General features: G+C 46.0%; 1 protein-coding gene across 3 annotated transcripts in view; it reads right to left on the bottom strand.

Annotated features, from left to right (window-relative positions):
- The window catches only part of LOC309849153 (cilia- and flagella-associated protein 337-like), a 131,873-nt gene that overhangs the window by 56,268 nt on the left and 61,619 nt on the right, over window positions 1-13,986 (bottom strand). For all 3 annotated transcript variants that reach the window (XM_082701468.1, XM_082701470.1, XM_082701469.1), the window contains exon 10: window positions 10,013-10,059. In XM_082701468.1, the coding sequence (XP_082557594.1) occupies window positions 10,013-10,059 (47 nt within the window). The remainder of the gene's footprint in view (window positions 1-10,012; window positions 10,060-13,986) is intronic.

Raw genomic sequence — 13,986 nt, 5'->3', positions numbered from 1 at the left:
AAGTACTATTAAATTTATTGACTGCACAAAGCTAAAAGAGAGAATCTCCTGGATGTCAATGTCAGCCTTTAAAATTATTTTAACCAAATGGATTAAGGATGTAAAAAATCAATCAGGTGAAATTTAGCAAGAAAGAAAGCTCTGGATTTAGGTTCAAAACATTATAAGAAAAAGATGAGGAATACATGGCTTGAATGCAGGAGGTAATGTGCGAGGAGGAATGGTGCCTTGTGGTGTCCAGTACAAGTACTCCAGACAGGATGAGTAATCATATTTTGTTTTTCTTTTCCTATTAGAAGTTATTATCTCTATCTAAGCTGTATATACTTGCTTTAAAAAGTAAAATAGTTCTGCAAATTTGAGATGCTTAACTCTTCTCCTTGTTCCCATCCCCAAGGGTCTCCACATTATTTTTGATGATAATTTGGTATCTATTCCATGTCTTTAAATAAAATGCCTTCATCGCTTTTTTTTTTGTTTCTCAGACTGGGGTATTATCTTTTGACTCTCTGCTTTCACTTGCTTAGACTTCTGAGTACTTAGCATTTTTTACCCGCCATCTCAATCTTCTTTCAAGACATCCAGCTCCACAAAACATTCATTTCATTGGCTTCATCTTCTGAATTGCTCTGGCTGTCCTAACCTGGTCCACAGCTGCCATCTTGGGCCCTCTTTTTCCTGTCATCCTTGGGATGCCATTTGCTCCTCTTCTTCTTTGTGTCTCCTGTTTGCTGTATCCTGGTTCTTCCCCTATTCAGTGTTCTCCCTCATTTTATAGAGAAAATCCTTCAGGACTTTTCTGAAAAGTATTCATATGTGGGAAGTACATTTTGAAACTTGACATCGTCGAAAATTACTTTGCTCCAGTCCCACATTTCCATAATAGTTTATCTGGGTGTAGAATTCAACACTGGAGATAGTTTTCCTTCATATTTTTTTTTTTTTGAAGATTTTATTTTTAAGTAATCCTTACACCCAGCGTGAGGCTTGAACTCACAACCCCAACATCAAGCATCACATGCTCTATCGACTAAGCCAGCCAGGCCCACCTCCTTTAGATTTTTTGAAGAGAAATTGCTCCATTGCCTTCTTGCTTCCAGTACTGCTGTGGTGAAGTTAAAATCCATTGTGAGTATTAACCCTGTACATAGTGAACTGACTTTTTCCTCCTCTTGGCACTTCTAGAATCTTCTTTTTGCCTTTAAAGTTTTGGGAAATGTTCTCAAATTGTTTACTTGATTATTTTCTTTCCTTTCTTTTCCCTTTTTTTGTGTGCCCAATACTTGGATATTGTACTTCCTGGACTAGTCCTATGGTTTTCTTTTATTTCGCATTTTTTAGTCTTTTTGTTCTATGTTTTGGGAAAATGTTGTTTTCTAACTGTTCTATTGAGTTAAAAAAAATGTCGCAATTTTAAATTCCAAGAACTTTTTACTCCCCAAGTTTTCCTCTGTAATGGCAACTTCTTGTTTAATGAATTTTATCTTGTCTCTCCAAAGATAATAATTACATTGGATTGCTATTTCCTGCCTAAAAGGAGAAAGTATGGGATCAGTGATCTAGCTGGTAGTGCTGCCAAACCTGGGGTCGCTGGAGGGGCATGGGTTTCTTCCTTGCAGAATGGTTTTTTGGCTCTCAGCTTTTCCCTGGCTGACCTAAGCATTTAGATTTTGGGTCTCCTAAGTTACTTACCATGTGTTTATCCACTTTCCAAATTCCAGATTTTGCTGCTGCTGTTTCCATTCACCTTATCTTTGTGGGGTTGTGCCTTCAAAGTGGGGAAAATCCCTTTCCTGCTGTCCAGACGAATTTTGTTTAGGTGAGAGTAAAAGTAGAGGCTTGGGTTCAACCTATCTTGTTTCCTGTAAAGTCTATTTGGAGTCATGAAGGGTTTGCCTTCTAATATTTAGAAATAACCCTCATTTTGGGGGACTGCCTTGAGATAGAAGTTCCCTTTTTCTGGGGGTGGGGGCAAGCCAATTTGGAAGGTCACAAATTAAATATGATGCCTACCTGAGATCTCACTCAGAATCCTTCACATTTATTATTTAAACCTCTGACTACATTACAGTTACTCCAGGCTTGGAATAATGTTCCAATGTTCAAATCTGAGAAAATGTACTGATGTTTCATTTTCCATACAGCCTACAGTGTACTTTTGTAGAACGGTGGCCTTAGTGAAGAAGTGACACTTGGAGGGAGAATTTTCTCTTTCGGGTTCTGTCCTCCAGAGATTACAGGGAATGGGAAATATGTCTCTAGCCACCGTCAGGGAACTGTTTCCTCTGCCTTCCTGAAGGGAATAGGTGGGGAAGGAATGCACTGGTGGTATAACCCTTACAACCAACATGTCAAAGCATTTCTCAAGATAAGAAGACCCTGGGGACACCTGGGTGGCTCAGTTGGTTAATCTGCTGCCTTCAGCTCAGGTCCTGATCCTAGGGTCCTGGGATCGAGTCCCACATTGAGTTCCATCCTCAGGAGGGAGTCGGCTTCTCTCTCAGACCCTCTTCCCTCTCATAATCTCCCTCCCCCACCACACACACATTCTCTCTCCCTCTCTCTCTCTCAAATAAATAAGAAAATCTTTTAAAACCTTGCTCAGCGGGAGCCTGCTTCTCTCTCTGCCTCTGCCTGCCATTCTACCTGCTTGTGCTCTCTCTCTCTCTCTCTCTCTCTTTCTATGACAAATCAGTCAATAAATAAAATCTTAAAAAAAAAAAAAAAAAAAAAAAAAAAGGAGAAGAAGACGCTGAAGCCCTAACTGGGCGATGACAACACTAGAAAAACAGATGAACTACGAGATGCTTATGTGTTGCAAAAAGACCCCTCCTGTTCTAAAAGTTTTCTCCTCAGTATTTTGCCAAACAGAAATGGATCCGTTCAGCTGAATGATAGTCTGATGGAGGCTGGTAGAGAACAGCTGAATATCAAGGAACATAAAGTTATAGTGTGAACCACTGCTAACTGAATAGCGTGTCAAGAAAATAAAGCATGGCTGAAATTATATTTGGTCAATGGACAAATAAGAAGCCATTTATCAAAATTCCTCTTATATTCAACTTTCCAGCAACACAGCTGTTGCATGCAGTTGATGAGTACATATGCCCACAAGTGGTTACCTGAGCACACTCCTTCAGCCATCTCTTCAACAATGAAGAAGTTAATGTCTTATAATTCATTTTTGTGCATTTTCTAATGCTTAACTAATTTTGACTAAAAATGAAATCCCTTAAATTCAAGACCTGATGAAGAGCCAGCAACCATCCATCCATGCATCCATCATCCTTGCCTCTATCCATGCATCCACCGGTCGTCCATCTGTCTATTTAATGTCTACGAAGGACTCAAAAATAAATTACTACCCTCTAGGAGTTCCCAGTTTAGTGAAAGAGACAGATTGTGGACAGAACCTTTTGTCTCAGAGCTATAATCCCAACCATCGAAGTATGCATGGACTGCTTTGGGATGCATCGTATGGAGAGAAGAGAAAGTCTTCCTTGAGGAAAAGAGGTTTAGTGAAAGCCCAGAAGGACCCTGTGGTTGAGGCAGAGGAAGTCATCTACACAGACTCATGGGACCATGAGAGAAGAGAAGAGGATGCTTACTAAATGCCCACCTGCTTTAGAACATGGAGGCCATTGCAGTGTGGAAATACCAGGAAGAGATGAATCTGAATAAATAAGCAGGGCCCAAATCCTGAAGTGTTTGGTGGCTATATTGACACGTTCAGATTTTATCTGACTAAAGAAAGTCACTGAAGGAATTTCTGCAGAGCAGAGACATCACCATCTCTCACTCACAGTCCCCTCTGTTTCCCCCTGGTCTGAGTCACCATCAGCAGCAAAGCAATCATTCAACACAGAAGTCAGAGCATGTCCCCTACTGCTTAAAATCCTGCCATGGCTCCATCCTGCAACAAGACCTCAGGGAACTTCCCTTAATTATGACCTCATGCCCTCCACCCCCTGCACCCCCTGTTCCAGACACACTGGCACGCTTGCTGTGCCTCCTTAGAACCCTTCTCTGGATGTTCTGTCTGCAAGGAACGTTCTTCCCCACCAATATCCTTGTGGCTCCCTCATTGCCTTTGCGCAAATACCAGACTTTCAAAGAGGACTACACTGGCTACCCTATTTTAACCCACACTCACATGCGCGCGCGCGCGCGCACACACACACACACTATGCACACACACACGCCCTCGGCACTAATGATACCCTGTGCCCTGCTTTGTTTTTCCCTTTTTTCCACAGCACTTATCGCCTTCAAGGATATCATATAATTTATTATGTTTATTGTCTTTCTCCTCCCACTATAAGTTATCTGACTAGGTATCCAGTAGACATCTTTGCTGTGTTCACTGTTGTGTCCCAAGCAACTAGGATGAAGACTGGCACACAGTAGATGCTCAATAAATCCATGTTGAATAAGTGAAAGATTTTATAAAAATATATGAGAAATGATCTGCGGGGGTTTGATATTGGAGGCTAGGGAGGTCGGCGGGAAATTTGTTTCTATGATAGTGATGATAGGTTGCATGCAAGAAGTGGCTGAGGGTAGAGAAAGGAGGGCACAGGTGGTAGTTACTAAGGAGAGAGAATTTTCAGGACCTGGTGACCAATTATTTGAATGTAGAGCTGAGTGACTGGGATAACCAACCTGAAGCAGGCACACCAGGCTAGGGACGCCATTCGCAGAGGTCGAGGAAGAGAGAAGAGATGGTAACTTTTGGTGGATGGCAAAGACAAAGATGAGTGGATGCTTCCTATCTCTATGTATTATGGTGTACATAGGGTTTTATGGTCTCTCTCCCCTCTAGACAGCCTATCCTATAGCCACTGTCCTTCCCTACATTCTTATCTGAGGGTTTTTGTTTTTGTTTTTGTTTTTTTTGTAAGATTTTATTTATTTGAGAGAGAGAACAAGCTGGGGGAAGGGACAGAGAGAGATGGAGAAGCAGGCTCCCCGCTGAGCAAGAAGCCCCATGAGGGACTGTTGGGATCATGACCTGAGCCAAAGGCAGACGCTTAACTGACTGAGCCACCCAGACATCTTATCTGATGCTTTAAAAACAACCTCTGTATGAAGCACAGCCGAGTACCTTTCCTCATTTCTCTATTGTCCATTTCCACACTGACACCCAGAGGTTAATTCTCAATTTCCCAATTACCCTCAGACACTCTCTAACTTTCCCTGAAATGATCATGTCCTTAGCTGGTTTACTTGAAACAGGAGCAAACCCACTGTAATCCAAGCCTTAGGGAAACCACTAGATTTTTTTTTTTTTTTTTTTTTTTTTTAATGGCTGGCAAGGCTCTGGCTTCTCTCCAGTTCCTCAAAGCAGTAACCTCCTCTCATGATAAAACTGTACCCACTTGCTAGAAACTCAACAACTTTGTTCTTCCCTTTCTTCATAGTTCCCAGATGGCCACCAGCTGGTCTGGGCTATTTCTTGCATTCTAATCCCTTTATCCGTCCTCCTGGTTTTCTTTTTGATCTCCGTGTCTTGCCCCTCCTCCGTCTAACAGCCACCATACTATTATACCCCTCTTTGGAAGCACCTATTTTCTAAGAGAAATTGACGATTTTTTTGGAGCATTACCTTTTTTTTTTTTTTTTCTTGGCTTTTGCTTTTGCTTTTGTATTATAAGGAAAACCAGCTGCAGGGACGTGTGGGAAGAAAAGCTATCTCCAAGGGGAGGACAACAACCTCTTGCATGAAAGGGGTCAGAGCTGACTTTGTTCCCTGACAGGGCTGTAGGGGGACAAATGCATCTGGCATGATCCAGAAGCCACACCTCGGTCTTCCAGCTGCGCTCGGCACTCTTCGTGGGCACAACGAGATGTCTGGTCCCCTTCCTGGCTTTCTCAGTGGCCAGCCAGGGCAATGGAAAAATTCTGTTCCAATTCCCCTTGACCAGGGAGGGGTGCACCCTATGCCCAGTGGTTTGCAATACAGAACTTTTATTGATTTACAAGATTATAGCTAGCAGATTGTCTGAAGTGACAAATCAAGGAAGTGAAGCTAATGTGTCCGTGTCTTCATCTGTGTTTGTTACACCTGTGAGGGCCTGGGCTACATGTATTTGGGAGAGAGTTTCTGTGAGGTCTTGGCAAAGGCCTCTGCAGGTGATGAGTCTCTGTGTGAGTCTGTGTGTGTGGGTAGTATTGCCGAGGAGTGGAGGGGTGGACATATTTGCATGTCTGGCTTCTGTCTATCTCTGTGTGCATACAAGGACCTGTGCAGGGTGACTATGTGTATGTGTGCACAGGATCTATGTGTGACCGTGCATGCGTGTGTGTGTATGTGTGTGTACACAGGATCCATGTGTGAGTGTTTATGTGTGTACAAGATCTGTGTGTGACTGTGCATGTATGTGTGTATGTACACACAGGATCCATGTGTGTGACTCACAGAGGATCGATGTGGGGTAGTGACTGTGTGTGTGTGCCTCTGGATCTCTAGATGGTGTTTTGAAGCACAACTCTGTCATGCCCGTGTGGGTGTCAGAGTGTAATGGATGGTGTTCTGTCTGGGTAGCTGTGTCTGGGTGGGAAATTAGGGAGAAATTAGGAGATGGGGTGAAATTAGGAGATGTCTTTGGCTGAGTGTAGCAAGGGAAATCTGCGGCAGGCGTGTGAAGGGGTGTCTTCAAGGGTTTGGAGGGTATATTTTGAGATGTTTGTGGAGGATGCTGGGGGTGACAGCAAAAGTCCATGTGGTGCCAGTGGGGTGTCTGTGGGGTTGTGGGGTGTGTGAGAGTGACTGTAGAGTATCTCGGGCATCTGTGGGGTGAATGTGAGTAGGTAGGAGTGGGTAGGGGTATCCTACTCTGCAGCATGAAGGGGGATTTTGGGGGCATCTGTGAAGAGTCTGTCCATTTGCCTTAGGAAATATTTGTGGGGATATCTGTGGGCAAGTTCCTGGGACGGCGTGGCTGGGGGTGGGGGTGTCCTCAGATTCTTGTGCCTCCCTCCACGGGTATGTGTGTCTGGAAGATATGATACGTGAAGGCAAAATGACCTCAGAAAATTCCCACAGAAGCACACCTTATCCTGCATTAGTGTCTCATTGTCCCCAGCGTGTGACTGGGACAGACCCAGTTCCCTGACCACAGCGGGCAGCTCTCGTTGGGACGCTCCTGTCACCAACCATGATTTGCCAACGCCTTTCCTTTACACAGCTGGCCTCTGAGGGCACAACATGGCTTGGGCATCCCTCTCTCCTGACAGGACCAGCTGTGAGTTCCTGCTCTCTCCTGTGAGGTGTGCATAGCTGTGCCGTCCTCACCCTGTTCCCAGGGCACCCTCCTTGTACTGAGGGAGGCCTCAGCTGATAAGAGCACAAACTTGTCACCTCCAGGACTAACTGGAGCTATAGAAGAGGGCACATGTCCAGCATCCTTCCTTCTAGCCATCTTCCAAAAATGATGTAAAAGTGCAAGAGACACTTGGATTTCAACCCACTTTTCTCCAAAGGGAGAAAACGAGATGTCCTACAGAGATAGTCTTTTTCACTTTCTCCAGCCAGCTTCAAATTCCCCGATGATACGTCCATTCAGAGGAATCCTGCATCTCCTCATCAAGAGGCCATTGTTGGCAAAGCGGTATTTATGTTTCATGGTTGTAGCACTGGTGTTCGGCATGAACAATGAAATCCTTTCAGTAGCTCCACGATGCGTCTTGCATTGGCTCCCGAGCTTGCAGATGGGGAATGCAAAGCGGAAGGAGGTCGCAGTCCTGCCGGAGCCTCTTCGTGGCCCAGATCCCAGAGATGCCCTTCTTCATGTGGGACTCGCCAGGCCCTCCCTCAGCGAGCCTCCCCCGGCCCTCCTGTGATCACTCCGGGGGCGATGGGGAATATTCCAGGAGCGAACCCAGCCCAAGCAAAGCAAAAGCTTGCAGGGAGGCAGGTGAACAGGCTTATTTACACGATGGTCTTGAGCGGTACAGCACACTTATCGTGGGGGCATTAAATGTCCCTCCAAGTAGCTACCACAGAGTGATCTTAGCCAGCTTCTTCTGAAGGAAGGTGTTTGATGAACATCAAAGCCAAAAGCCAGGGGTATTCATTCCTGACATACCCCTTCCTATTCACTTCCGATGAAACTTCTCCAGTTTCCAAGAAGCACCCAGGTGGTCATTCCTTCCCCTCTCTGTCCAGCTGACACAGCGAGGGCTTTGTTGGCCCTTTGGCAGGTGCTGGGAGCCCACCACCTGAGCCCCAGTCCCAGGACACACTCACGGGCTGTGCCTCTCGGTCAGATGAGCCCAGGCACTCATCTTCCTTGTCCTCCTACCGGATACACCTGCATTACCTCATTCGAATCTCAAAACCCCTCGGGGAGGAAAAGTGGGGAGGGTATTGGTGTTTTCAGGTTATGAGTAGGGACAGGGGAGGAGAAGTCAGGATCTGGAGACGGCCACACTGCAGGGAACACACGGACAGAGACCAGATCCGCAAGCCCGCATCTCCCATCTCCTCAGCCTCCTTCCCCCGGCTCTCCTGTCTGGAGGACGGGTGCTGTCCTCTCTAACAGCATCCATTCTACTAAAAGATGAGGTGTCGCTCGAGAGCCTCCCAACTAGGTGGTAAGTGAGAAAGCCGCAGGGGCAGCGCAGACGGTGAGACTTCCAGAAGGAGGGCTGCACGCGGTGATCGGGCAGGCTCCAGAAGGCACAGGATTCCATCCACGCACTGAGGGTGGGAGAGGGATTTGAAAAGCCAGGATGGAGGGAATGGCATACTTCGAATGTGTGGTTTGTAAGCCAAGACCTGGAGGCACGCAAGATTCTGGCATGGCCCACACTGGAGCCTGTGAGGAGATGGGTTCGGCAGGCTGGGCAGGGCAAAGAGGAAGGTAAAGAAGGGGCAAAAGGGAGAGAGAATTCCCCGGATGGGGGAGGGGGTCCATGCCCCCTGGAGACGTATCATGGGAGACACCCGGTGTGTTGGGGTTTTGGTACTTTAGTTTCAGGCTTTTTTTTTTTTTTTTAAAGATTTTATTTATTTATTTGACAGAGAGAGATCACAAGTAGGCAGAGAGGCAGGCAGAGAGAGAGGAAGGGAAGCAGGCTCCCTGCTGATCAGAGAGCCCACTCGGGGCTTGATCCCAGGACCCTGGGATCATGACCTGAGCCGAAGGCAGATGCTTAACCCACTGAGCCACCCAGGTGGCCCTAGTTTCAGGCTTTGTAGTAAAGTCTGGCTGGTCGTTTACCACACACACTGTCATCTTGGTGACTGTTCACCTGTCCCAGCTTCCATTGCAATTAAGGTGACCATGTGACTGACTTCTGGACTATGGGCAGAAGCGATCCAAGCACTTCTAGGTGTGGTCCCCAAATCCTCCTGTCTGACCCTCACTCAGCTCTCTTCCTTCATCTGCTGCCTGGATGTAGAGGGTCCAAGGTCCTGGGGGAGGCTGTGTCCTCGAACCACCACACAGAGGCCACTCACCAAATGCATGCCGGGAACTGTTAGGTGAGCAGGAAATACGTTCCTATTGTGAGAAGCCACTGAATTCGGGGCGGTGGGGGGGGGGCTGTCTGTTTCAGCAGCTTGCCTACAAAGGGCAGACTGGTTGTATTTCATCTGAGCCTCTGAACATTTTCTGTTTAACTGAACTGTTCATCCTGGCTTTGTCTGTGACTAGTTTGGATTTCACTGCTCTCTACCCGGAACCAAGCAAAATGGCTGGACCTACCCTTAGGAAGCGTATCTTGAGGGAATGAATAAACGTACCAATTTTGGCGGGCCATAGTGGTACTGTAGCTATGATAGAGGATCCATGATTGGAGCAGGGAACTGAGTGTATCAGGGGGTAGGAAAGTGAAGACACAGTCTAAGAAAGGAAGAAAAAGCTAATCCAAACCCTAAGCTGTCTTAAGAACATTTTCCCATTTGCTATTTTACCCCGTGTCAATAGTTACATAAAGAGGCTATGTCCTTGCTTAAAAATGTATTATTCCCCTTCTTTCAGAATTAGATTTAAACTTCAATATTTACCTTAATAGTTCACCTACAGAAGCCAAAGACAGAATGTTCACACATCCCTGCAACACAGTTTAAAAAAGAAAAGAAAAATAAATTCTCTCCCGAAGTAAGAAGCCAACACATTCCATTTATTTCCCATGCTCTAATAAATAGCTTGTGCTCTCTTGGCAGAATCAACAAGCAATGTTTTTTTTCCAGTTAAAAGGGAATAGAGAGTTTTTCAGGCTTCTCTGTCTCTTTCTGAGCAGATGGGCTTTCATATTTAGCAAGTGCAACCGCCATAACCTTGAATGGGACATAAGCATGGCCAGACCACACGGTCCAAATGCCCGGACCTAGGTCACAGGGTGTTGTGAGTGACTGCACACAGAGGACCTTGCTCACTCCAGGACATTTCTCATAGTGACCTGCACTTGGAACAGCATTAGATACAGAGGAAAACAGTGCCATTATAGCAGGTGTATAAAGTAGCAAAACACGCGCTTTCTTGTAGGAACTAACTGCTACAGGTTTGGGGATGGGAGCTTGCTACAGTATTCTCTGGGATCCATGTGACTAAAGAATATCTCCTCGAACAAGTCGCAGGTCCTGCACACACTGCTTTCTATGCCTCATCTCATTGAATCTTCACAATAATCCTGGGGGGTAGGCACTTTGATTCTTTCCATTCTGCAGATGGAGGCAGAGAGAGGTTGAACGGTGTACCCAGAGTACCAGAAGTGTTAAGGGGCACAGGTACTGAACTGCTAAATTTCATGTGGTTTCTGAGCCCAGGTGAATCAGCAGTGGAACCAGCTGTGGTCTTAGTTGGGTTCACAATATGTAGCATGCCTAACTCTGTAATGTCATTTCTTTGTTCGGTCTGGATACACATCTCTGGAAATCTCTGGACTCCCATTATGCTGGGTTTTTTTTTTTTTAATTTTTATTAACCTTAGTATGACATACACCCAAAATTCTGTGGCATGGGACTTATGTAATATCTTTCCAGTGTATAATCTATTAATGAGAATTATGTTCTCGTCCTTAGGTCCCGTCACTTTCCATATGATTATAGTATCATTTAGAACCTTGATTCATTTCAAGAAACCACCATATACAGTTCCTCTCTCTCCCCATTTCTCCTAGTTAATGTGTTGTTTTCTCACTCCCCACTCCCTCCTTAGAGCCCTGCAATCTGTCTCCGTGTTCTTCCGCTGACATTTTTCTCACCACTGGTTCCATTTCTAATAAATCAAATGGAATTTTCTCGGGCTCTCGTGTTCCTCAAGTTCCCTGGATGTTCGGCTCTTAAGCAGCTCTTTCCTCTGAGACATCCCCTCTCCCTCAGCTCTTGCTGGTGCCTTGTCCCTCTTGGTAACTTCCTTGCACCTGATAGGGCTCCAAGCCGGTGTGCCTCACAGCTACCCTGTGCTGAATACGCCTGTATGTGTTGCTCCCTGTCCCCCATAGGACTTAACTGCAAACATCATTTATTGTACTACTTAGTTTCTCTTCCAGTGGGCCTAGCTAAGGGCTGATCAGATGTTATTTAATTTAATTAACACTCACTTATTCTGGCTTCTGGCTTCCAGACTTAATGATACCGCGACCCCAATTAAACTAAGCAGTTGATGAAGCCAGTGGTCATATCAGGATTATTTGCCTGATAAATAACAGATCATAATCAGTAGTAGGTGCTGGGGACCAGTGGCAGCCAGACAATAAACTGCTTCGCCTCAGGAGTACCTTTTTTTTTTTTTTAAACCATTTTCTTTAGGAAAAAAAGGAAATCAAGGTAAACAAAACAAAACAACAAAACAAAAACAAAAAAACAAAAATGGAGAGCTCATTGCTAGTCTGAAATCATTTTGCTTCCAAGTCTTATCAAATCATCTCAGAGGCTTTGTTGACATTCTGTGCTAAGGACTGGAATCCATCTTTCCAAATGGAAAGAGGCACCAGGGGGCCAAACACCACGCTCTGTCCGGAGTGCTGAGGTCCGAGGTCAGACTGTCTGGCAAGCGCGCATGACCAAGCCAGCAGTCTGCGCGGGGCCTCTGGATGTGTTTCTAAAGGATAATATTTACAGTGTTGGATAGCTGGACACTGTGGAGCTTAATGGGATTCTTAATAAAGGCAGCTTTCATTAAGACAGGGAGCACAGGCAAGGTGCCCTTGCTTTTGAGGGAAAGACAACCCGGCACAAGACCGATGCTCCTCCTCGGTTTGGAAATCATGTGGGTCAAGTGCCTTGTCATGCATTAACAGCCTTTTTAAGTTCCTGGTGGATTGAGAGGAACGGCTTAGATAAATGAAGGAAGAGGAATCACGCGATCTGTCTTGGTAGTGTAAACGCCGAGACACAGCAGCTGCATTTAAACAGAGCAATTTGCTAAATGAGTGGTTGGCTCCTTTCCAGATGGCCAATGTGACACAGGACTTGGACGAATCCTTCATTCAATCATGCATCTGTCTAGACTGCCGCAGGAGAGGCCGGGTTAGAGCCACTGCCCCCGCGGCCCGCAGCCACAGCTGCAACAGCTCCGAACCCCTTAGATAAAACCCACTCCTGTTGACCCCCGAGGCAGCTTGGCCAAAGACCAGCAGGGGAGGCTGCAGCAGCAGGGCATGGGGGAAGCCTCGGGGAAAGCCAGCTCCTCTGCTGAAGGATGACCAGCTCGGATCAGGGACCCTGGACACGTCTGCCTGCTGGAGCACTCCCCTCGCCTACAAGGGACATGCACCCAGGTCATTCTCATCATCGGAAGCAGCTGAGCTTCCCAAGCAGAAAGACAGGCAGCGCTCTGTGTGTTTCCTTTATGTGCCCTTTTAAAAGCTTTTCACACATGCTCTGTCTTGATTCTCCCAGTTAGGTTGTAAAATTCCCCAGGCAGATGCACCTCTTTAGAGATGATATCTCGGAGCTATGGGCTGGGGAGGCCCGGGGATAGAGTAGATGATCGCCCCGTTCTGGGGCCTCCGGATCTATGACATGTGTTGAATGACCAGGGGGAAACTAGGCCAGGTAAAATGGAGCCATTCGATGGGCAGCCTGCCCAACTTGAATAAAATAGTCGGTCAGAGGACTTCGTTGGGCTGTAATGGGGACTTACAGGAAGGCAGCGCTATTGACCTATTTCTACCTGGTAAGTTATCCCCTAAGCCTATTTAATTTTTATAATTGTATTGGAAGTTTCCATGGTGAGAGTTTCACCATATTCTTTAGCAGGCTCGTTGAGTTTCACGGCTAGGAGCTCTGACCAGTTAGTAAACAAGCCTCCCCATTCCCCGCCCCATGCCCATTAGCCCTCTGAGCCTCCACTGTGCACAGCAACTTCCACTTAATTCTGACTGGGAGGAAAAGTTTAACCTGGTGAATCACCAGCAGCACTTCCTGTGATCGTCTGAGGAAAACTACAGTCTGCTTCGGAAAAACTCTGAAGCATTTCACTTCCTGCTGTTTCTGATGTACATGGGGTGGAAAAATTTGAGTTCTGCTCTGTGCCTATCCACCAAAGCTTTCTCACCAACATTTTTCTCCCATGGAAGTTTCCTCTCATCAGGGCTCTGCTGATCCTACAGTCAGCCTGAAATAAATGCATCAAACGAACAGGGCTGACCTAGAGATGGGTATAGCATCATCCCTCTGCCTGTCTCACCTAGATTCCACTTCTGTAACCGTCTGAGTCCAATTTCCTCATCTGTACCACAAAGCCCAGAAAATGGTTTGTGGGATGATTTTTTCAGTTCTCCTAAGGATGGTACTGAACTAGCATTACTCTAGATGCATAAATGAGAAGCTAATCCATACACAAGGGAAGCCTTTGGGTGTGGTCGCCCTAGACTCTATCAATGGAGGTCTTTATGGCAAGAGTCCAGGCTATGGGAAGGGAGTTATTCTATTGTCTAAAATATTCTAGTAGTAGATATTCCAAAAGGTCAGAGCAATGAAGTCACTCAACTCTGAGATAATTACAAGTCTGCTCAAGTCCTTGCAATGAGCA

This window comes from Mustela nivalis (assembly GCF_964662115.1).
Source record: "Mustela nivalis genome assembly, chromosome: 15".
NCBI classification, from domain to species: Eukaryota; Metazoa; Chordata; class Mammalia; order Carnivora; family Mustelidae; genus Mustela; species Mustela nivalis.
This window is presented reverse-complemented; position numbering and strand designations above follow the sequence as displayed.